The 21,715-nt window shown below is 41.8% G+C and overlaps 1 protein-coding gene across 2 annotated transcripts in view; it reads left to right on the top strand.

Moving 5' to 3' along the window:
• The first annotated feature begins 1,730 nt into the window (after positions 1-1,730).
• Positions 1,731-21,715, top strand: part of fn1a (fibronectin 1a) — a 34,193-nt gene continuing 14,208 nt past the window's right edge. Inside the window, exons 1-20 of one of the 2 annotated variants that reach the window (XM_074657498.1) lie at positions 1,731-2,024; positions 3,895-4,020; positions 4,121-4,258; positions 4,574-4,705; positions 4,903-5,040; positions 5,855-6,013; positions 6,543-6,740; positions 7,004-7,186; positions 7,526-7,702; positions 11,276-11,431; positions 11,724-11,852; positions 12,032-12,175; positions 16,516-16,637; positions 16,727-16,895; positions 17,352-17,537; positions 17,776-17,904; positions 18,130-18,219; positions 18,308-18,502; positions 20,783-21,058; positions 21,221-21,484. In XM_074657498.1, the coding sequence (XP_074513599.1) occupies positions 1,895-2,024; positions 3,895-4,020; positions 4,121-4,258; positions 4,574-4,705; positions 4,903-5,040; positions 5,855-6,013; positions 6,543-6,740; positions 7,004-7,186; positions 7,526-7,702; positions 11,276-11,431; positions 11,724-11,852; positions 12,032-12,175; positions 16,516-16,637; positions 16,727-16,895; positions 17,352-17,537; positions 17,776-17,904; positions 18,130-18,219; positions 18,308-18,502; positions 20,783-21,058; positions 21,221-21,484 (3,241 nt within the window). In that variant the 5' untranslated portion in view covers positions 1,731-1,894. Of the gene's footprint in view, positions 2,025-3,894; positions 4,021-4,120; positions 4,259-4,573; positions 4,706-4,902; positions 5,041-5,854; positions 6,014-6,542; positions 6,741-7,003; positions 7,187-7,525; positions 7,703-11,275; positions 11,432-11,723; positions 11,853-12,031; positions 12,176-16,515; positions 16,638-16,726; positions 16,896-17,351; positions 17,538-17,775; positions 17,905-18,129; positions 18,220-18,307; positions 18,503-20,779; positions 21,059-21,220; positions 21,485-21,715 lie in introns of both variants that reach the window. The other variant, XM_074657497.1, reaches the window with a different exon arrangement.

The following is a 21,715-nucleotide window of genomic DNA, read 5'->3' as shown; positions in this document are numbered from 1 at the left end:
TAATCACAAGACATATAATAATTAAAATATGATGAATTACACATAGCCCGTATTCAGAAACTGAGCTTTTGAAACAAGCTGTCAGGATTACTGCCCATTTGTGATGTCACAAATATACAATATTTAGACCCTTGACACAATTTTAAACGTAAACATTCTAAATGTGTCCCAGTTTATTTCCTGTTGCAGTGGATGTTAATGTCATCAGTTGACAGGAAGTACACATGGACTCAAGCTGTTGCCTAGCAACGCAATTCTGTTGCAATTCCGTCAAAATGCGCAATTTGATTTGCAATGGCAGAGTGGCGCTGTCCCTGTAGGTTATCCGCTCGTGCTCGTTGACTCCAGGTAACTGTACGTTAGCATGCTATATCCAGAATTCATGTAGCATTAGCATGCTATATCCAGCATCAAACTTGAAGAGTAGTCAAGAAGCTGTGCAGTTTTGCTAACTCTTTTCCAATTAACACTGTGGTCCGTCCGTTAATGACGTCATGCTCGCGCTTTCAGGGCCTTGTAGCCCCGCCCCCTTCTTCTTCTTCTTCTTCTTTATTCAAATTTGATTAATATTGAATGTGTCGCTGGTCCAAATTGCACCAAATTCGACACTGCACTCCCATGGGTCCACAGCAATACACCCGCCAAGTGTGAAGTAGCTCAGAAAGACCAGGGGTCTGCAACATGTGGCTCTTTAGCTCCTCTCCAGTGGCTCCCTGTGGATTTTTAAAAAAAATTTGTGGAAATGATTAACTGTTATTTTTGTTTACATTTTCATTTTTATTCATCATTGTTGTAGGTCTGTGGTACGATGGTACGATGGTACGACGGCGTATAAGGGCCATATTGAGGAAAAAAACAAAATCTGAGATTTCGAGAATAAAGTCATACTATTATGTGATTAAAGTCATAATATTAGTATATATATGCATAGTAGTAGTAATATAATAATTTACGTTATTTTCTTTTTTCTCGTCAAGTTACAACTTTATTCTTGTAATATTACAACTTTTTCTCGTAAATTTTTGACTTTATTCTCATAAATTACGACTTTTTTTCTCGTAAAATTACATTATTCTCGTAATGTAACGACTTTTTTCTCGTAAATTACAACTTTTTTTCCTCATAAAAATACGACTTTATTCTTGTAATATTACACATTTTTTTCTCGTAAAGTAATGACTTTATTCTCGAAATCTCAGATTTTTTTTTTCCCTCAATGTGGCCCTAATACTACATCGTAGTATAGTGACTAAGACAACAGTGAAATTATAGGAGGTTTCAGTAGTTTACTGATGGATTTTCTTTTCACCCTGGATGAAATGGACATATTCAACAGGGTAACAGACTTTAATATAACACCTGTCTGTGGCCACAGGGTCCTAAACCTCCAACTTTTACTGTAGGTGGATGGATCTGTTGCCAGGGGCCCTGTATACATTTTAACCTGGTGTAGTAATCCAAATCTGCTAAAGGGGCATTGCCTCGTCATGATGATGATATCAATATAATGTGTTTACCTTAGTGTTGCATGGAGACAATTTAAAATAATCTTTCTGTTTTGCCAAAAATAGTAAAGAGGAAGAGTTATGATGTGGAATTTGTAATGCATCTTTGTTTCGTAAACGTTTGTGTGCCTCACTTGTGCGTGGGTAGTCGGTCTCTCCTGTTGGCCCTCCCTCCTCCCTCCTGAAACACAAGCCATGCCCAGATAAAGATAAATCACTCCCCCAGACTGCTAACCTGCACACTGTGGCCGCAGACTGGAGAGGAGAGGACCGATCTGGGAGGCAGCTGGAGCGCGTAAAAAGAAAATAAAGAGTTGCACTGGAACCGACTTCTCTCCGTCTCCGGTGAAATAAACTTTGCACAAGGAGCACTGCATTAAAACCCCAGTATGTCCTGCAGCACCATAGCCAGGGTGCTGGTGGCGCTCTGCATCGGGAGCGCGGTGAACTGCATGCCCAAAGGGACGCACAGGAGCCGGCGACAAACTCAGCATCATCAGGTCCCTTCAGTCTCTCAGGGTAAGACTTTTACACAAGTTATTATAGTCACAAGAGGGATTACATGTTGAAGTTAAGTGGTTCCTTAACTGGGGATCATTAAAGGTCACTTGACTGAAGATAGTTTGAGGGTAAATGATGAAATTACAGTTAATTTCCATCATGTGTTTGGCATTTTTACTGAGATAGAAAGCAACCTGTAAAGTCTACAGGACACATCTTTTCAGGTCGTGTCCCTGTAGTCTATGGGATGTTGCAATTAAAACAATTTGGAATCCTATACATTAGGTAATGCATTGTGCATTTTGTTGATAAATGACAAAAAAGCATAATCAGTTGCTATAACCTCTGATCTTGGAGTCACTGGATTAACTTCAACTCCAACATCTGTTCTGATCTTCAGGGTCAATTTCACAGGCATGGGTGGAGTCTTGTCCCACAGTTAACTTGTTTATTCGTATTTAGGTTTTGCTTATTTTGGTATAAAAAAGTGTGGTTTGTAGCAGTAAGTGGTTCCTTAACTGGGTACCACCAGAGGTCACTTGATTGAAGTAGTTTGAGGGTAAATTATGAAATTACAGTTAATTTCCATCATGTGTTTGCCATTTTTTATCCTCATGTAAAGTCTACAGTACATATCTTTTCAGGTCGTGTCCCTGTAGTCTCTCGGGTGTGTTTGAGTGTCTTTGCAATTAAAACAATTCCCATATATTAGGTAATGCATTGTGTATTTTGTTGATAGACGACACAAAAAGCATAATCAGTTGCAAACCCAGCTGATCTTGGAGTCACTGGATTAACTTCAACTCCAACATCTGTTAGGAGTAAGTGGTTCCTTAACCGGGGACCACCAGAGGTCACTTGACTGAAGATAGTTTGAGGGTAAATGATGAAATTACAGTTAATTTCCATCATGTGTTTGGCATTTTTTTTAAAGCAACATGTAAAGTCTACAGGACACATCTTTTCAGGTCGTGTCCCTGTAGTCTCTGTGGTGTGTTTGAGTGTCTTTGCAATTAAAACAATCCCATATATTAGGTAATGCATTGTGCATTTGGTTAATAAACGACACACAAAAGCATAATAAGTCGCTATAACTTCTGATCTTGGAGTCACTGGATTAACTTCAACTCCAACATCTGTTCTGATCTCCTTCTCAACTTCCATCCATGTGTGAATGCTAATGATCAAAGCTTCAGAGAGAGAGAGAAATATAAATAAATATAAACTCTTGGCTTCAATTTTACAATTGTAAATAGAAAAAGAGAGATGTTGGCATGTGAAGTCATGAGATGTGAACAAAAGACCATTCCTTGTGTGGGAGAGAGAGAGAGAGAGAGAGAGAGGGAGAGAGAGGGAGAGAGAGAGAGAGAGAGAGAGAGAGAGAGAGAGAGAGAGAGAGAGAGAGAGAGAGAGAGAGAGAGAGAGAGAGAGAGAGAGAGAGAGAGAGAGAGTAAAGGTGGATATGATTTATTACTCAGCCCTGGGGGCTTTTGAAGTCAAGTTAACACATCCAGGGTCAATTTCACAGGCATGGGTGGAGGCTTGTCCCACAATTAGCAAGTTTATTCCTATCTAGGTTTTGCTTAATTTGGTGCAAAACAAAAAGAAAGCATGTTTTGTAGTTATGCTCAGGGCTAGACCATTTTCCAGTGGCTTCATTTGTCTTTCCACTTTGAAAAAAATGACATGGTAAGCAGGTACAGTGTTTGTGTGTGAGGGTGGAGTGTGTTTTCTCTCTCTCACACACATTTTCCCTACACTCTACTGTATGTGTTTGAATGTAGGGAGGGGTGTGTTTTATTTAACCTCCTGCTGCCTGATTCCAACTTGTTCCAAAGTCTCATCCGCTGTATTTTCTCTCTGTTCTTTTTTTATTTTCTCCTGTCAGATGGTTGTATAGAGAACGGTCAGTTCTACGGTATTAATGACCAGTTCGAACGGCCATATTTGGGCAGCACTCTGGTCTGTACGTGCCATGGAGTCGCTGGCATCAAGTGTAAAAGCAAACCTGAAGGTTAGTTTGTGTGTATTGATCTCATTTTTTCAGTCCATCTTCATTTATCTCACCCTTTTAACAAAACACACACTCATTTTCCGTTGTTTTCTCCCTGCAGCAGAGGAAACGTGCTTTGATAAGATCAACAATCAGTCCTACACTGTGGGAGAAACCTATGAGAGACCCAAGGACAGCATGATCTGGGACTGTACCTGTATTGGATCAGGAAGGGGAAAGATCAGCTGCACCATCGCCAGTGTGTGTTTTCTTCTCTACAACGAGCTGCCATTAAACTGTCCTAACCCCAGACCACACATCCTAGCTCATGTGTTTCTATTGCATATGCTGGTCTGCCAGACCGATGCCAGTAAACTGGTTAATCTCCATATTCTCCACAGCTGATTAGCAACTGGAGCTGTGCAGCTGTTAGCAGTTAACCGGGTGGTTAGATAATGGGAGAAATGTCTGAGCGTGTGTTTCTTTTCCTTCGCTTTCTCTCTGTGCAAACACTCCCATGCATATCGACCCCTCTCTAATATAATCATCCTTTTTTTTCCTTCTGTCTACGCAGACCGCTGTCATGAGGGTGGGGCTTCATATAAGATCGGAGACACCTGGAGGAGACCCCACGAGACAGGAGGCTACATGTTGGAGTGTGTCTGTCTGGGTAACGGCAAGGGAGAGTGGACCTGCAAACCCGTCGGTGAGTCATTCAGACAGCCACTGACTAGCAGACTGTGTTTACCTGGTGGGAATGATGGATTATCATCATTATGTATTAGTCATTCTCTTTGTTTTACAGTAAGTTAATGAATAAACTTAATGTTTAGGATATTTCTGTATTGAGTGTTTTGTGAAAAAAAGTTTTGAATTGAGCTCATGAGTCTCTGTTTCCTGCAGCCGAGCGTTGCTATGACAACACGGCAGGAACATCCTACAATGTCGGGGAGACGTGGGAGAAGCCGTACCAGGGATGGATGGTGGTGGACTGCACCTGTATTGGAGAAGGAAGTGGACGCATTACATGCACCTCCAGAAGTAAGAAACCCTTTCTTTAATTATTTATTCTATCTATCGAACTGTCACCTCCCCAGTTTTTGTATATTTCCTTTTTCCGCAGCAGCATCACAATGACATCACAAATTCCAAAGAATTCAAGCGTTAAAAAATGACTTTCTCGTCATATTGCTTTCATTGATTTGTTTTCAAGACTTCTCCTTTTGTGTATCTTCCATCTATACAAATGTAACTCTACTTGACAGGAAAAACTGGGTCATTTAGAACCGCACACAAGCAGAAAATTAAATTAACTGCTGCTGTTTTTGAACTAGTCACATGTGTCACACACACATATCAGCTTAATCCTCATGGAGCGCCGCACAGATACTCTTCTAGCCATACTGGCAGAGCTAAAGGCAAACAGTGTATATCTAGTGTTGTGAGATTTTAACAGGCTGTGGAGGAAATGTTTCCCAGTTGTGTTTCCAATTAGAACCGTTAACTTAACATCCTTAATGATGCTGGCTGATGTAATGGATGAGAATTAATGTCATTCCCTGAAGGCTTGTTGTCGCATGTGAGACTTCAGGGTGGCCTTGGACGTTTTTTAGCAGTGGAGGTTATCAATGAATTGTTATCATTCATATGTTCAACAAGTTATCAACAACGTCTCAAGGCACAAACATGTTAGCAGCTGGTGGCCAGGAGGAATTCCTCCGCACAGAACCACTGCAGACTTTTAAACATCCACTCTGCACATTTGCATAAAGCTTTCACCATGTTTCCCACCCAGAAGGACCTCATTGCTGTCTCACAGTTTCCATCTATTTCTAATGAATTCCTTCTCTCCTAGATCGCTGTAACGACCAGGACACTCTGACCTCCTACCGTATTGGTGACACGTGGACCAAGACGGACGCCCGAGGCCACTCGCTCCAGTGTCTGTGCACCGGGAACGGCCGAGGGGAGTGGAAGTGTGAGCGACATGCTTCACTTCACACCACTGGCCTGGGTGAGAAATGAATGATAATATCCCCGTCCCTCCTTTTCTCTCTGCGTGGAGAGAAGAATGTATACCAGAAACAGATGCTGTGAGGAGGGAGAGATAAAAAGTGCCAAGTGTTGAAGTGAGAAAGACGTGTATTGTAACACATGACCATGACCTCATGAGAAAGAGAGACGGGGAACAGGGAGATGAAGCATGGGAGAGTTAGCGGGAGAAATGTGCTTGAAGTGGCTTGAAGTGATTATTGGTTGTGAGACAGGAACATGTGCTCGTCGTGACTCAGGGACAGTAAAAAAACTAATGGAACATAATCATTGATATCCAGAGCAGTCCTCTTTGAGTCTAAATGAAAGCCAGATGTTTTACAGTATAACACACACATGTGACATGAAGTCATGTACAAACCTTGCATGCTTGTGTTTTTTGTTAAGTTTCATGTTCATGTTTTAGCTACATCATCACCTAACACGTCACGTTTCATTTGGGATGCTTTAATGTGATATTGCTCTGACCTGGATTCAATGTTACGTTCCAGGCACTGGCTCTCGTGTGATCACTAACATCCAGCCGGCGGTCTACCAGCCAGCCGGTGTTCCTGAGGTTGCCCAGGACGGACCATGCCGGACAGATGCTGGACTTTCATACCACATCGGCCAGCGCTGGATGAAGAGCCAGGGAACCAAGCAGATGATCTGTACCTGTCTTGGCAACGGAGTCAGCTGTGAACAGTGGGGTAAGAGATGGTCCTTTTGTCTTTACTACTTCACAGCACACTCGTCTTTCAATCGAAACAGATTGTGATGAAATCATATATCCAGATGTCATGATACACAATAATGTTGTCTAAATTGCTAATAACAAGCATATACTAACTCAAATTTCTGAGAAAAATCTGACATAAGAATTGTGCTTATGGTGATATCATAGTGAAGGTAAATCAAACTATTGTCTTAATCTGATTACTCTGTATTTGTGTGTGTTTCTGTCTTCACACAGACGGACCAGCTCCTGTGTACGGCGGTAACTCTGGAGGTCAGCCCTGTGTGTTCCCCTTCGTCTACAAAGGGAATACTTACCACTCTTGTATCTCTGATGGACGCAGCGACGGACAGCTCTGGTGTTCCACCTCCTCTGACCATGAGACGGACCAGAAATATTCTTTCTGTACAGAGAAGAATGGTGAGCAGATGTGTTTAACCACATAGGAATTTTTATGTGAAATTGATAGTTGTCAAGGGATAAACAATTCAAAACGTTTCGTTATGTTGTCAGAAGAAAGACCCAAGTATTTGTGGAAATGATTCAGCAGTATATGACTAATGTAATATTAATGTCAGCTAAATGAGTCCATATCTCTTTAAAGAAATAGCTGAGTTTACTGACTTGGATAAAACAAAACCCCACAAGTGCCTCAACATGCAACTGCATCATATCTGAAGTGTGTGATTATTCTCGGTAGAAGCTTATCTTGTTTAAAACAGGAGATGTATTGATACGGTTGTGTTTCTCTTTTAACAGTAATGGTGGCAACACGCGGCGGTAATTCTAACGGCGCTCTGTGCCAGTTCCCCTACCTCTATAATGGCCGAAACTACACCGACTGTACTGCAGATGGTCGTAGAGATGGCATGAAGTGGTGCGGCACCACAACAGACTACGATGGAGAACAGCGCTTTGGGTTCTGTCCAATGGCTGGTAAGTAATTATGTGTGTGTGATGGAGAGAGAGGAAAAGGAAGTGGACAGAGTTGGGCCGGAGATGGTGGTGTTGTTTGAAGTTGTGTGGTACTGGAAGCAGATTTAGGCCACAATGTCATTAAAAAAGCTCCTTTTCACGCACATCAGTTTAAAAATATTTGTCTGCAAGTCAAGTCAGTAAAGCTTGCTAGCCACGGGGGCCACTAACGTGATTAGCACAGCTAATTGCAATGTCCCTCCCTGACTTAAGTAAAATGTATCTCCGCCCACGAGTTAACATGGCCTTTGAGGATGAAAAGATTTGACGGGTGACGTTATTTAATTAACATAAAAGCCATTATCAGAGTGATGTTAAGAGGGAGTCTGGGCTGATGGCGCAGACATCATCTAATTTACAGTTCTCACACCTTTATTGATAGTGTAGCCAAATTCACACAGAAGTCCCTGCCTTGTTAGAAATGTGTTGTTTAGGTGTCAATTAGGTCTCCATGGGTAACAAAAGAGGCTGAAACACCAGGGGGTCACTGACACTGCACTAATGTCTGTGAAGGAGTAATGAAATGGTAATAATGGCATCAACATTAAACAAGGAGTTAAAAAACTATGAACATCTAGAAGAGTTATTCAGATATCAGGCGAATGCATTTTGATTTTTTGTTTTGTTGTTGATTCTTTAAACATACTTTTAGAGGAACTTTTGAGGTCTATCTCATTGCTTGAATTTAGTGTGATTTGAGTGCAGTCCGATGTAGTACAAATAGGATTTAAATAAAACATCCTTCTTCTTCCTGTCTACATCAGAGTAGACACAGAGAAGATGGAATAGTCTGGTTGGCAGCAGTCTGTGGAAACATCTACGATAGGACGTATCTGAGATAAAGTAGTCTTTGTATTCTCAGAAAAATGGAGCACTGGATTTATTTTATCTCATAAGAACTTATCTTTTGTATTATCCTTTGCAGTGTGGCATGACAGATCCTTGAAGAAGTTCAAACTTGTTTAGCTCTGCTCTGAAGTCAAAGGATCGTGCTATAGACGATGAACTTAACTAGTACTTAGCAAGTAATGGGAGGATTGATTGTACTGATTTCTACATCTTTTTTTAAAGCTATAATTTTCTTCCGAATTCCTTTTCTATGCCTCCTCCGGTCCCGAGACCCACCTTTAGGCCGACACCCTGTTGTTAACAACACCCGGTCAAGATATAAAGAGGGGGGAGGACAGCGTTCATGCCCTTTAGCCGGTGTCAGAGCGGGTTTGTCTGTGTTAAACTCAGTCCAGCAGTCAAAGCAGCAGAGGGTCTTTGATATTGACATTAATGGCTTCACAGGGTTGTCAAAACAAACACGGTGCTTGAGATGTTAATGGCGGCGTTTAAAGAACAGTAATAGTCTGGAGGCCCTTCTGCTCCACCTGTGGCAGTCATCTGGGAAGATGCTGGATTGGCTGATCTGGTGTCTGCCATGTGTTCTCGGGATAGTAGGGCCACAGCCTCCACCTCCATTATGCAAACTTCACCATTTACATGATTAAATCCACTGTTTTCTTCCTACTTAAATACCACTCAAAAACATGATCATAATTACTTAAATCAGTCCCTCTTCAAAATCTCTTTGCACCAAGAAAATTGTTCCTCCAGTGCAGCTCAGCATGTCGGCACCAGATCTTCTTTTTTTTCCTCTGCAGCTCAGTCCTAACATACTATCAGGTATGTTTGTATGTTACGAGACTAACATGCTATCAGGTAGTTCCGAACCTGTTTTGCATGGAGGACATTGTTGTAGCTCCCTGGGCTGTTGGCTGCAATGTCCAAACAGCCAGTTAAGTTTTCAAATGGCCTCTTTCAGAGTCATTAAACCTGTGGTTCCCATTACCATAAGAAAGTACTGACTGGGTTTAAAGAGATAAATGTAGATTGATTGTAGAATCTTAAAACAAGGTTGAGTTGATGCCAAATACATCCAGATCGTAGATTACCCTTTGTAACTGGAACAGATTGAAGCAGCTCTAAAGACTTTCCATGCCTGGAGAACAGAATTATTTTAAATAGTGAGAAGCACCAGATCACCTCCAGCTAGACAACTGGGGTGAAAACACACCCAGACATGGCCTCCAATCATTTTAAACACAAGCCATACCAGCCACAAGACAAGCACTGCACAGCAATTAAAGAGATAATTGACTATTAAATACGATCACCGGCCACTTTATTAGGTACAAGGTGTACCTAATAAAGTGGCCGCTGCTAGTACCGGATGGTCTTCTGCTGCTGTAGCCCATCTGCTTCAAGGTTCGACGTGTTGTGCGTTCAGAGATGCTATTCTGCGTACCTTGGTTGTAACGAGTGGTTATTTGAGTTACTGTTGCCTTTCTATCATCTCGAACCTTAGAATGCTTAATGATGATATAAAGTCATATGGATTACATGTAGTCCACCAACCTTTACTCTGTTCATTCAAATGCCTAAATTAGCTTGAGCCCCCGACCTGGCCACTGCGTATCTCAAACCACCGCCCAGCTACTTGACTATTCTAAACCATGTCCTGAAAATCTCCAGCCCCTGTATTTCCGCCCCAAGTCACGGGCTTGGTGCATAGCCACCAAACCCAAGTCCACATGATCTTTACTCCCAGGAACCACATGGTCAGGCTCTGGTCCAGATTCTGCCTGGCATAGAAGAGTCTTGGCTGGGCTACAAGACAGCAGGTCTGCTCTTTATCTCCACCTCCTCCACCTTTCCTACCCTACATGGAGAGTTAAACAGATATCTACGTGGGCATGCATGCATATCAGCTTTGTCTGCTCCTCTTTAGTCTGCAACTGACTCATGTGTGTTTCAACAATAAATGCTAGTTTTAGCCACCGTTGTAAACTCGAGGGCTTCCTTGTGAGCTCTGCAGCCGTGTTCCTTTCTTTAATTTGGATCCAGGTCAACACTCACAAAAGAAGCTGGAATTTGCACTAAAATAACCAGGAATGTGAAGAACCTCTTTCCAACAGTCACACATTTTCTCACTACTGAAATCATGTTTACACCAGGCCTGCAGTTTAAGCGGAAGCACTTTCTTTCCCTCGCACACACACACATTCATAGATGCAGGTCTCTGCCTGTCCCACCCACCTTCACACACTTTCTATCTTTCCTGATTAAAAACAACTCACTCATGTAATTACCGGTGAACATATGGTGAACACACACAGCCATTCATACACACAAGGACACGAGACAGCTGTTTCTGGCTTTCAATCCTGGAAAGTCTTCTTCATTTGTATGAACACAGGTGTTCTGCGGTGGTTGCATCCTCTACGGCCTTGTGTAGTAATTGTAGGGTAGAATCGGTGATCTCCAAGGGAGATCATAGAGTGTTTGTGTCTGTTGATATGCACTGCTTGTCTTACTGACAACTCTGTGTGATATATGTGGTCATAGGTGTGGATGTATGCTATTTAGTTTTTTATGTATGAGTTTGTTTCAGTTTTTCCCCAAAAGTCCAAACTTGAGTCGGAGTGAATCAAGAACACAACATATTAGCCTGCGCTTTTGTAACTGGTTTTGTCCTTTGTGTTCCAGCCCATGAAGAAGTGTGTACGACCAGTGAAGGGGTGATGTACCGCGTGGGAGACCAGTGGGACAAACGGCACGATGTTCTGGGTCACATGATGCGATGCACCTGCGTCGGCAATGGCCGAGGAGAATGGAGCTGTCTTGCTTACTCCCAGCTTAAAGGTGTGTGGGGTAATAATTAGAGAGTAATATTAGAATGCTCTGAGTGAAGAGGTGAAAGGTCACAGCTGATATAATCTCTCACCTGCCAAAAGGTCAAAAGTGAGGCTGCACACCTGCACTTTATGGGGCATCAGTTGCACCTGCATCTCACACACCCCAGCCTCCACACATACAGACACACACAGACACACACAGTTCAGAAGAACAGATGTGCATAAGCAGTGTAGAAGCTTAATTTTACATTTTCTCCTCCATGTCATTGCATGTTTTTATATATCTTTGTGTGTTTCAGACCAGTGTATCGTTGACAGTTCAACCTATGAGGTGAACATGACCTTTACCAAACAACACGAGGAGGGTTACACCATGAACTGTACCTGCTTTGGACAGGGGCGTGGTCGCTGGAAGTGCGATGCCGTCGGTGAGTTTACCGTGTTACAGGTTTACATCTTACAGGCATTTGGTCCTTCAGTCTCTCAACCAACTAATTTGATTTAATGGCCCAAATTTCAGTTCATTTGTTTGATAATTCTGTGTATTTATGTGTTTGCAAGACTTCCACCTGTTGCATTACGCGGTTTTATGTGACTCTGTCCTCAGATCAGTGCCAGGAGCCGGAGACGAGAGCCTTCTATAAGATCGGAGAGTCTTGGGATAAAGTCATTCAAGGAATCATGTACAAGTGCTATTGCTATGGCAATGGCATTGGAGAGCTCAGCTGCGAGCCCCAGCAGTCCTACCCTGGTAAGATGTTACCTATATTATACTGTACATAGTGATATACTGTAGGGCTAGGCAATATGGACAAAATCTTCTATCCTGATGTAGGTCATTTTATATCTCGATAACGATATATATCTCACGATATAGCATGTTTTCTTGAGTACATTCTCATTTTAAGAACTTGAGTGCAAAGTAAACTTAACAGTTTTAAGTGAAATTCTAGAGAAAAAAATTAAATAAATATAAGCCTAGCCTATATCACGATAGAAACGGTATAGAAAAAATATATACGATAGACATTTTTACATCATTCTGACAATATATATTGTCATATTGCCCGGCCCTATAGTGATACTGTAGGACAATATACATTTAAATCTGTCAACGGTCAGAGATTTTGCCATTCTATGGATGCCTTTGACATATCTGGTTGTAAAAGGCTTTGCTGGTTCATGTTGCAGTTTCCCCCTGCTGAGAATAATCAGTGTGTTATCCTTATTATATTGGTGACAGAGGAGGGTCGCACACAATGACGAGAACTCAATTTATCTACGGAGGTCTAGAAAACTAAATGTTTTCGTCCATTTCTGGCCTTCATCTGTGTTGCAATGTTGATTTCATTCATATCACAAAACACCTTCATGGTGTAAATGTTCCGTCTGTCTCTTACTATCTTGAGTTTGTTCGTCTTTGTCCACCTGGCCACTTTTGTTCAGAAAAAAAACAGTCCCGTCCTGATCCTGTTTCAGTCCCTGGTACTATTTTTATTCCGTTCACTGCTGTTTCAGAGTTAGAGGTGGCACATCATCTAATGTTAGTGTTAGTAAGTTGTTGAGGCTTTGGGTATTTTGAAATAGCACAGCCGGGTTGATGCCTGTATGATTTTTGGTAGCGACTGTAAACTAGATATTTAATCCTCAGTAAGGACGTGTTCAGTGATGGTAAAATGAGCCAACTCTACAAATTACGCTCCAACTCCCGCAGTGAAACATATTTGCTTAAGTCACCTTGAAAATGAGGCCCTTGACTTTGATGTGAAACAGACAGCGATGGGAGGGGGGGTGTGACTTCCTCTTTTACAGATACACCCCCTACTCTGAGCCTTTGTTCCTGCTAGCATGTGGCACATCCCCTGTGCTGTTGCCACAGCTGTACAAAACACAGTGTATACGCCACCCCCCTTACACACACAAACACACACACACACACACACACACACACACACACACACACAAACACAAACACACACCTACCATGTGAACACATTTAAAGCCTGTTGAACAACAGTTTTCAATTTGTTGGATTTTAGCAATCACTTTAAATTGAACCTTGTGTCTTACAGTTTAAGCCCTTAGCAAGTATCATTTAGAATAAAGTCATGCTTCATTACGCAACGCATTATGCAGCCCTGATGGTTAAGTTACCTCATCCCTGCTGACTTGCAACCCAGCTTGGCTAGACGGCGTCACTGCACACCAACTTTTTTACCAAACGAAAAGCTTTCTCACAGTTTTGTCTTGACTTTAAGGGTCTTTGTCCCTTTGGAGGCTTTGTTGTTTACTTATGGCATCCTTGAAGAAAGCAACATGAGATGTTGTTCCCATACCTTTCCCATTTCCGCTACTTCTTGGTAAAATAGTGATGCACTTGTACAGTATTATGGTGGTATATATTTGATATTAAATTTTTAAATGACTGAAGCTTTGCTAGTGGAAACAAATCTGTCGTAAACTATTTGCTGTGTGTGTGTGAAGCAGGTTGACGGGAGATACAAAATGTAGGGCAGTATTCCTCCGTAAGTAGCTGTAATAGCAACCAGCTGTGAACTTGCTCTCTCTCTATGTGTGTGTGTGTGGGGGTGTGTGTGTGTGCATAGGCATACAAAATACAGCATGCTAAGATTTAAGGGCAGCAAGAGGCAAATCCAGACTCCAAGCCAGTTGGCTTACTGGGGAGAACACCATAAAAGGTAAAAATGGAAAACCCAAGAAGTGAGGTTTTTTTTTAAGGGTTTTCACAAGTCTCAGATTTAACACCACATCGATACGATCTTCAAAAAAAAAAAGTTGTTTTCTTTTCTGCCGTCTGCGTTTATCTCTCCTCGTCTGGAGTGTAATTTAATCTTTAATCTTTTGGGGTTAGAATGACTCTCAACAATACTTCCCTTTACTGTGGTCCTTATCACCACCTCGCTGTGCGTCTGTATGAAGATCGAGAATCAAATGTTGTGTCTGCGTGTGCAAAGTAAAAGGGGGACGCGCGTGCACGTAATGCTGGGGGTTGTGCGCGTGTCTGCATGCAGTTTATCCACTGCAAGTGTGCATCCGTTTTCATTTGCGTCCCACATCTGATTCCTCGTAACCCTTACCCTCGCCAGTGGCCTGTGGGTCTGTAATAGGCAGTAATTGGTCCCAGATTGTTTTTGAGGTTTGTGTATCTGCTAGCAACTTCTGGTTAACCGAGCCACTTGCTCAGAAACTTTGATTACAGGTCTGCTATTTGGAAAAGTGGTTAGAAAACCTCAGTTCTTTATAGAAGCTACCAGTTTCTATCAGCACAGCTTATGTCAGGGGTCTGCTCGCCACATGACTTCTGTTTACATTAAAGATGACTTGATAGCCCTTTTGTTCATTTCCGAAATCCAGTGAAGATACTGCATTTTTTTCTTCCTCGGCTAAACCTGTTTTATATTCAGCTTTTGCAATACAGAACTTAAGTTTATCCAGCTTGCTGTCAGATGTAGTAATGACACAATACACATGTTTGAGCTCCTGTCAGCTACGGGGTTTTCCAAGGAAACGCGCATAGACGTGGGACAGCTGTTAAAGGTTGTTTGGCAGCGTGTACCGTGACTTGAGGATTTCAGTTCAGCATCGAAACCTGCATATGTAGGACTGGAAAGGGCTCATACAGCACAATAAATTACACATTTTGTGTTATCGGCGTGGCTGTATCATTTTAACAAGGTGTTTTCTCACACTTTCTTTATTGCTTCCAACTGTTTTTTGTTGTCTCAGCATACTTTTCCTCTTGGATGCTTGTTGTTTGTAGAGCGTTGTAACGTCACGTACCTTTCTGTAATGCTTCTGCAAGTGTTTTATCAAACCTATCCAAGTCTATCACATGAAGTGTTTCCATGATAAAACCCATTATAATGAAGATTACTGAATTGTTCAGATAATAAACTCGGGCTGCCCCCTCATCATTTTGGTCTTAGTCGACTAAGATTTCTTTAATCGATTAGTCGTTTTTTTTAGGCATTTTTCATGCTGAATGACGTATTTCCAAGAAACTTATGAGCACATCTCAGGTAAACACACAGTTTAAAGTTTCTTTAAATTTCTTTGGTCGAGGACAGTTTGCTATTTGCAGTGATCTCAAGCGTGGAGAACTCTTAGCTAAGGTTAGATATTGGAGATTAAAAGAGTCTGTTAAGAAAAATTACGAGGGAATCAAGAACATTAACACCGTTAACATTAACACTTTTCACTGTGAAATTAGTCCACTATATTTGCACTTTTTATTCGTAAAGTCCCCTCTAAATGCTGTTCTTTTACAAATGAACTTATCATGCAGCAAAAGAAGTCTGTCCAAAAGAACAGGGAATGTTAGAAAATGTGATGAAATAGAGAAGAGAAAGTAGAGTGAAAGGCTTCTCCCCTTCCAGCTGTTGAAATCTGGGCTGGAATCTCGCAGGGACGTGCTAGTTTTCCCTCTTTCTGTGTTCTGTCAGGGAAATACTGCTGCACACTCGCTAATGCACATTCGCCGTTAAGGTGGGTTACGTAAAAGTTTAACTTTCTGAAACTTCTCCGATTGTAGAAGAAGCCAGTATCTCGCCATGTTAGATTCTGTGTCAAAGTTAAGGTATTTACAACATTGAAAATGCCTCCTCCTATCTGTTAAATCTGTGCACAGTAGGGCTGTCCCGAATACCATTTTTCGGGCTTTGGTGAGAAATATTTGAAGGTATTCGAAGCTTTGCGTCGATGTTCTTCTGTCTGTCTGTCTCCGTCTACCCTGTGCCCAGGACAGTGCCGCCGCACTTCTGTACACACATACACACCTTTACACAACAAACAGCGATATTCGTCTGAGAATAATTAACATGAATTAATGTTGAATATATAAATAATGAATAATGTTGTGGGATTATTCCTTATTTCATGAGCTATTGGGAATTTATACTTTATTATTACATACTAGTATATAAAACAAAAAAAGCGTTTGAATACTGATTTGGAGGTCAATACCATGGCCGTGGTCGAAGCTTCGAAACATTGATGATATCTTTGCTCTACAATACTTGTCTATTTTGTATAACTGCTCACCCCTCTGTCTTTGTTCTGTCTCTCTGTCAGGTGGTAGCCGTCCCGTCCAGGTGATCATAACTGAATCTGCAAACCAACCCAACTCCCACCCCATTCAGTGGAACGCCCCCCAGTCTGCTCACATCACCCAGTACATCCTCAAATGGAAAGTGGTGAGTTTTCTGATTGAGCTTCACAGTTCAACAAAGAAATGATGCCTCTTCTATTTTTTTTTTCTAACATCCTTCATCACATTCTACAGAAAAACACTGCCAACCCATGGAGGGAGGTGATGATCCCTGGCCATCTGAACTCCTACACCATCTCCGGTCTGAAGCCGGGCATCACCTACGAGGGTCAGCTAATCAGCGTGTTGCGGTTCGGACGCCAAGAGGTCACGCGCTTTGACTTCACCACCAATTATGGATCACGTGAGTTGAGGCTGAGTTTCCACATTGCTGTTTAAGCAGTATTGACAGTTTATTTGGCTACCTTTTTCCATGCAAGCCGGTTTAGGCATTGGTATTTGTTTTCTGCTTATCACTGCTTAATGTGCACTGGTTTGCAAAAAGAAATATGAAAGATGATATTGAAGACAACATCATGAAATAGCAATCATTTGTTTGCTTTTTTGTTCTGTCGGCTCCCTAAATGTATCTTTTATTTAACCGGGAACTCCTCACTGAGGTTTAAAAAGTGGTTACATTGACACGCTGTGCTCCGAGAGAGAAAGACGTCACATATGACATCACACACGACATGAAACCTAAGCCCAATTGGTCAAAAAAAGAGTTTTCCTGGGCAGGGTTGCCTTTTCTGATCTCAGAGGCATCAAGTAGCCAACTCTCTCATTTTTCCATCTCTGTCTTTCTCTGTTTCTCTTGCAGTGGCGACATCACAAGGCGAGACCACCCAACTACCTCCTGTGGTCGACATCTCGGAGTCGGTGACCGAAATTACCTCCAGCAGCTTTGTCATCTCCTGGGTTTCCGCCTCCGACACGGTTTCTGGTTTTAGAGTAGAGTATGAGCTCAGTGAGCAGGGACAGGGAATGGGACAGGCCCTGGTGCTAGGTAAGAGCAGATGTATACACATACTCAAACATGAATACAAAATACAGTTGGGTTTTATATGAATGGCTGCAAACATATTGTGCATTGTATTTTGACCTGATTTCAAAATAATAGATATTTTACCGAGGCAGAGTACTTTTAATTTGTCAGTGGTTAAAAGGTTTTAACATTTTTTTTAGCTGCTTTAAAATATTCTAATGCATGAAATGTGTTAATATAATATTTGTTTTCCTATCAGACCTGCCCCATACAGCTACCTCAGTGAACATTAATGAGCTTCTACCTGGGAGGAAATACACTGTTAACGTCTATGAGGTAACAGATGGCGCAGAGGACCACCTCATTCTGACTACATCTCAAACCACCGGTTAGTCGGCACATCTACACACTTTCTCCCATTTCATATTCCCGTCTCTCTTCTCTGAAGTTCTTTCCCTTTCTCACAGCTGCTAGACTGAAATGTTGTCTTGAATCCCAGAGCTGCAAGCGGCCTAATGAACATGTGCCAAAGACTATAAATTAAATGATGCAGTAAAAAATACAACAACTCAGCAGTCGTAATTTTCCTTCTCCCACCCCATTTGTTCCGTAGCACCTGATGCTCCCGTTGAGCATGAAGTGGAGGAGTTGGGAGAAACGTCCATGGTGATCAGCTGGGAAAAACCACTGGCTCCCATCACTGGTAAGCTACTGTATGACACACGTCACGGAACAAAATATATCACTGTGCAGTACGCCCAATGAACCCTACGGTCTCTTCCTCCGTGCAGGCTATCGCGTCGTCTACACACCGTCGTTAGAAGGCGAAAGCACGGAGCTGACTCTCCCCGACACGGCGACGTCTGTGACCCTGAGTGACCTTCGACCCGGGAAGATGTACAACATCAGTATCTACGCTGTGGAGGAAAGCCTGGAGAGTGAGCCCATCTTTGTACAGGTCACCACCGCTGGAGATCCACTGCCAGGTAAAAGGCTGAGATGTGTGAAACAAAGGGGACTTAACTGCTATTTGGAAAGCTTGAACTCAGTAAGCTGTTGCTTTTTCTGTGTGTGTTTGGGTGTGTGAGAGAGAGCGTGAAAGAGAGCGTCGGGCCCAGTTAAGACCAGTTGGATGGATTCCTGGAGACGCAATCCTTAATATTTGGGTCTTTTTTCTTCTTTTAAAGGACCAATATGTAATATATTTACTTTAATAAATCATAAAATGACCATGATATGTAGGAGCGGACGGGCCACGGCTCCAATGTTTTGAGTTTGAGCTGCTGTTACCCATTTAAACGCTAGCTCTCAGTGCTACATATTGCTCCTTTTAAAGTCAACACTTGCTTCCATATGTGTATATTCAGGTTTTAGTTGCTTGGGATTTTTGTTTTGATCTCTACAACCAGCTCTAACCGTTGTCTGTGTACTTGTGCATCCTCTAAAGAGCCACTGCATGTATACCTAGAAAGGCGTAAGGGCTAATATTTACCAAAACGAAAGTATTGATTTTAAAAAGGGTGACTTCCAAGAGATTAAAATGCATCTCTTGGGAGAAAATTGCTGGCACTTTGAAAGCACCCGCAATCCCTCCAGATACTTTCACAATGATTACACCAAAGGTGATTTATTAGGTAATTTTTGATCCTTAAATATCATCATCTGATCATTTGCTCTGCTGTATTTCATATGAATTTGACTTATTGCTCTTGTCATGAGGGAACCCCCTCCAGAACCCTGCAAGTCGTCCTGTGGCTTAGTCACTGATCTATGTCGAAGTTTCCAATTGTTAATACTAGAAGTGAAACGTGTTTCAATGGAAAGTGAAGTCATTGAGTTCACAGCTGTTGAACTCTCATTCTGCTTGACTTTAGAGTTATGTAAAACTGTTCAGTCTGCCAGGTCGAACATGCTGTTGGGCCAGTTGAGCAGATGCTGGAAAAGTGTGTGTGCGTGTGTGTGCGTGTGTGTGCGTGTGTCTGTGTGTGTGTGCATGCTTGTTTGTAGTTTGTGTGATGGACTAAAGATGCATGACCTAGTTGAGAGGGTGTGCCGCCATCTTCGGACAGACGAGTGAATCCCACTCTGTAGATGTTCACTATGACCAATGGTGAAAAGTAGATCTAGTCAAGTACTGTACTTGAGACAATTTTTGAGACTTTACTTGAGTATTTCCATTTATGTGACTTTGTACTCCTACTCCTCTACGTTTCAGAGATAAACATTGAACTTTGTACATCACTACATTTATTTGACACATTTAGTTGCTAGTTAGTTCATAGCTTCAGATTATTAATACATTTTATCAACATATAATATCTGATGTATTATTATAGATTGAGCCACACAGCAGTATAAAGTAGTTAAAATGATCTCCACCTTTACCAGCTTCAACATTAAAGTTACACATTAATGAATCAATAATTATAATCCAGTAATATAATCTATATTATACTGAAATGGGCCATTCTTCATTATGATTACTTTTACTATTGATACAAGTAAGACTATTTTGATGCCAATACTTTTGTGCTTCTACTTAAGTAAAACATATGTGATGCATGACTTTTATTTGTATTTTTATAAATCAGCAGTGAACAGGTTTAAAGTGCAAATAATCTGAGCTCTGAGTGCAGCAGGGAGGTGTAAAATTAGAGCGATGTGTAGGAGGCACCAGGGCTCTGCCCTTTGGGAAACAATGGAAACATCCAGAGCAAAGCATAGTACTAGTAGTTGAGTTACTTTGAACTTTGAATCTACATTCTCTTACCTCTCCTTAATGTCTCGTCAAGGAACAAACATCTCCCCCCTCTTTTTCGCTGCACTCTGTCCAACTCTTCTTCACAGCTGTTTACTATTTAAAGATGTTGGTGTGTATCCTGCCATCCAGTCTGTCCAAAAATTTGAAGCAGTGCAATGATTTTGAACTTCCCTTGTAGAAATTGTGTTACACACAACACATATAATATGATTATGTATATATAAACCAGTGTGGGCTCTGATGATCTGCAACATGCAAATGCATTAAATGACGTATCAAAGAGTTTTGTTATTTTAATCACCTGCAAGATGAAAACACAGCCATGAGATCATGGAATTGAATTGGATTTTCACATACCTTGCCTTTTTTAGCAGCTAATATTTAAAATATGATGTAACAGGCATCAACTTTTCTGTTACACAGTAAACACTGTGAGGAGTACGTTCATCTTAATAGATATTAAAGAATGTAATTGTAATGTTTGTTTTTTTTCTATCCCCAGAAGAAGTTTCTTCTCCTACAGACCTGCAGTTCTTCGAGGTGTCCGATAAGAAAATCGTTCTGACCTGGTCCGGCCCATCCAGCGACGTCTCGGGTTACCGGGTCACCGCCCTCCCCGTCGATGAGTCTGGTTCTGCGCAGAGGGAGATGACTCTGCCGGTCAGTCAAAACTCCTACATCGAAGTGTCCCACCTACTGCCTGGAACGCTGTACCGCTTCAACGTCTTCACCATTCACAACGGAGAGGAGAGTTTACCACTTATTGGGGAGCAAACCACTAGTGAGTATGACGGACACCCTCAGACCTGGAAAATGGTCTGTAATGTATAATATATGTGACTTTTACATAATGAGCTAGAACATGTGAAACCTCTGGTATGGTCCTCACAACCAAATTTAAACTATCCACATCTAACTGTGTTATTGACGTCTCTCTTTTTAGAGCCTGATGCTCCCACCGACATCCACTTCACCAACGTGACTGAGGACAGCGCTGTGATGATTTGGTACGCCCCTCGTGCCAAAATCAGCGGCTACCGTCTCTTCCTCACCGTGGAGGGCTCTAACCCCAAGCAGCTGCGCCTGCCCACCCGCCTCACTCAGTACACCCTCCTCAACCTGAGGCCCGACACCGAGTACACCGCCACGCTGCACGCAGAGCAAGACAATACACTGAGTGAAGGAGAGAGCGCTGTGTTCACCACTAGTGAGTGTCTGATGTATACACAAATGAGTGTGAAGCCCCTGTATATTTGCTCAAAGGCTGCATGTGTTTTGGAGTTTAGATTAGGGTTGGACTGATATAATAATTATACTATTTGTTTGACAAAGTGAAGGTACGACTTTATTATTCAGCGATTTTTAAAGTGTCATGTTACATGTAGGGATGGCCGATAATTCAATATGATGATTTATCGTCTTTCAAATGGAATCGTAT

The sequence above is a fragment of the Sebastes fasciatus genome, chromosome 14 (assembly GCF_043250625.1).
Source record: "Sebastes fasciatus isolate fSebFas1 chromosome 14, fSebFas1.pri, whole genome shotgun sequence".
Taxonomy (NCBI): Eukaryota; Metazoa; Chordata; class Actinopteri; order Perciformes; family Sebastidae; genus Sebastes; species Sebastes fasciatus.
The sequence above is the reverse complement of the archived record's forward strand: the minus strand, read 5'-3'. Positions and strand labels throughout refer to the sequence as shown.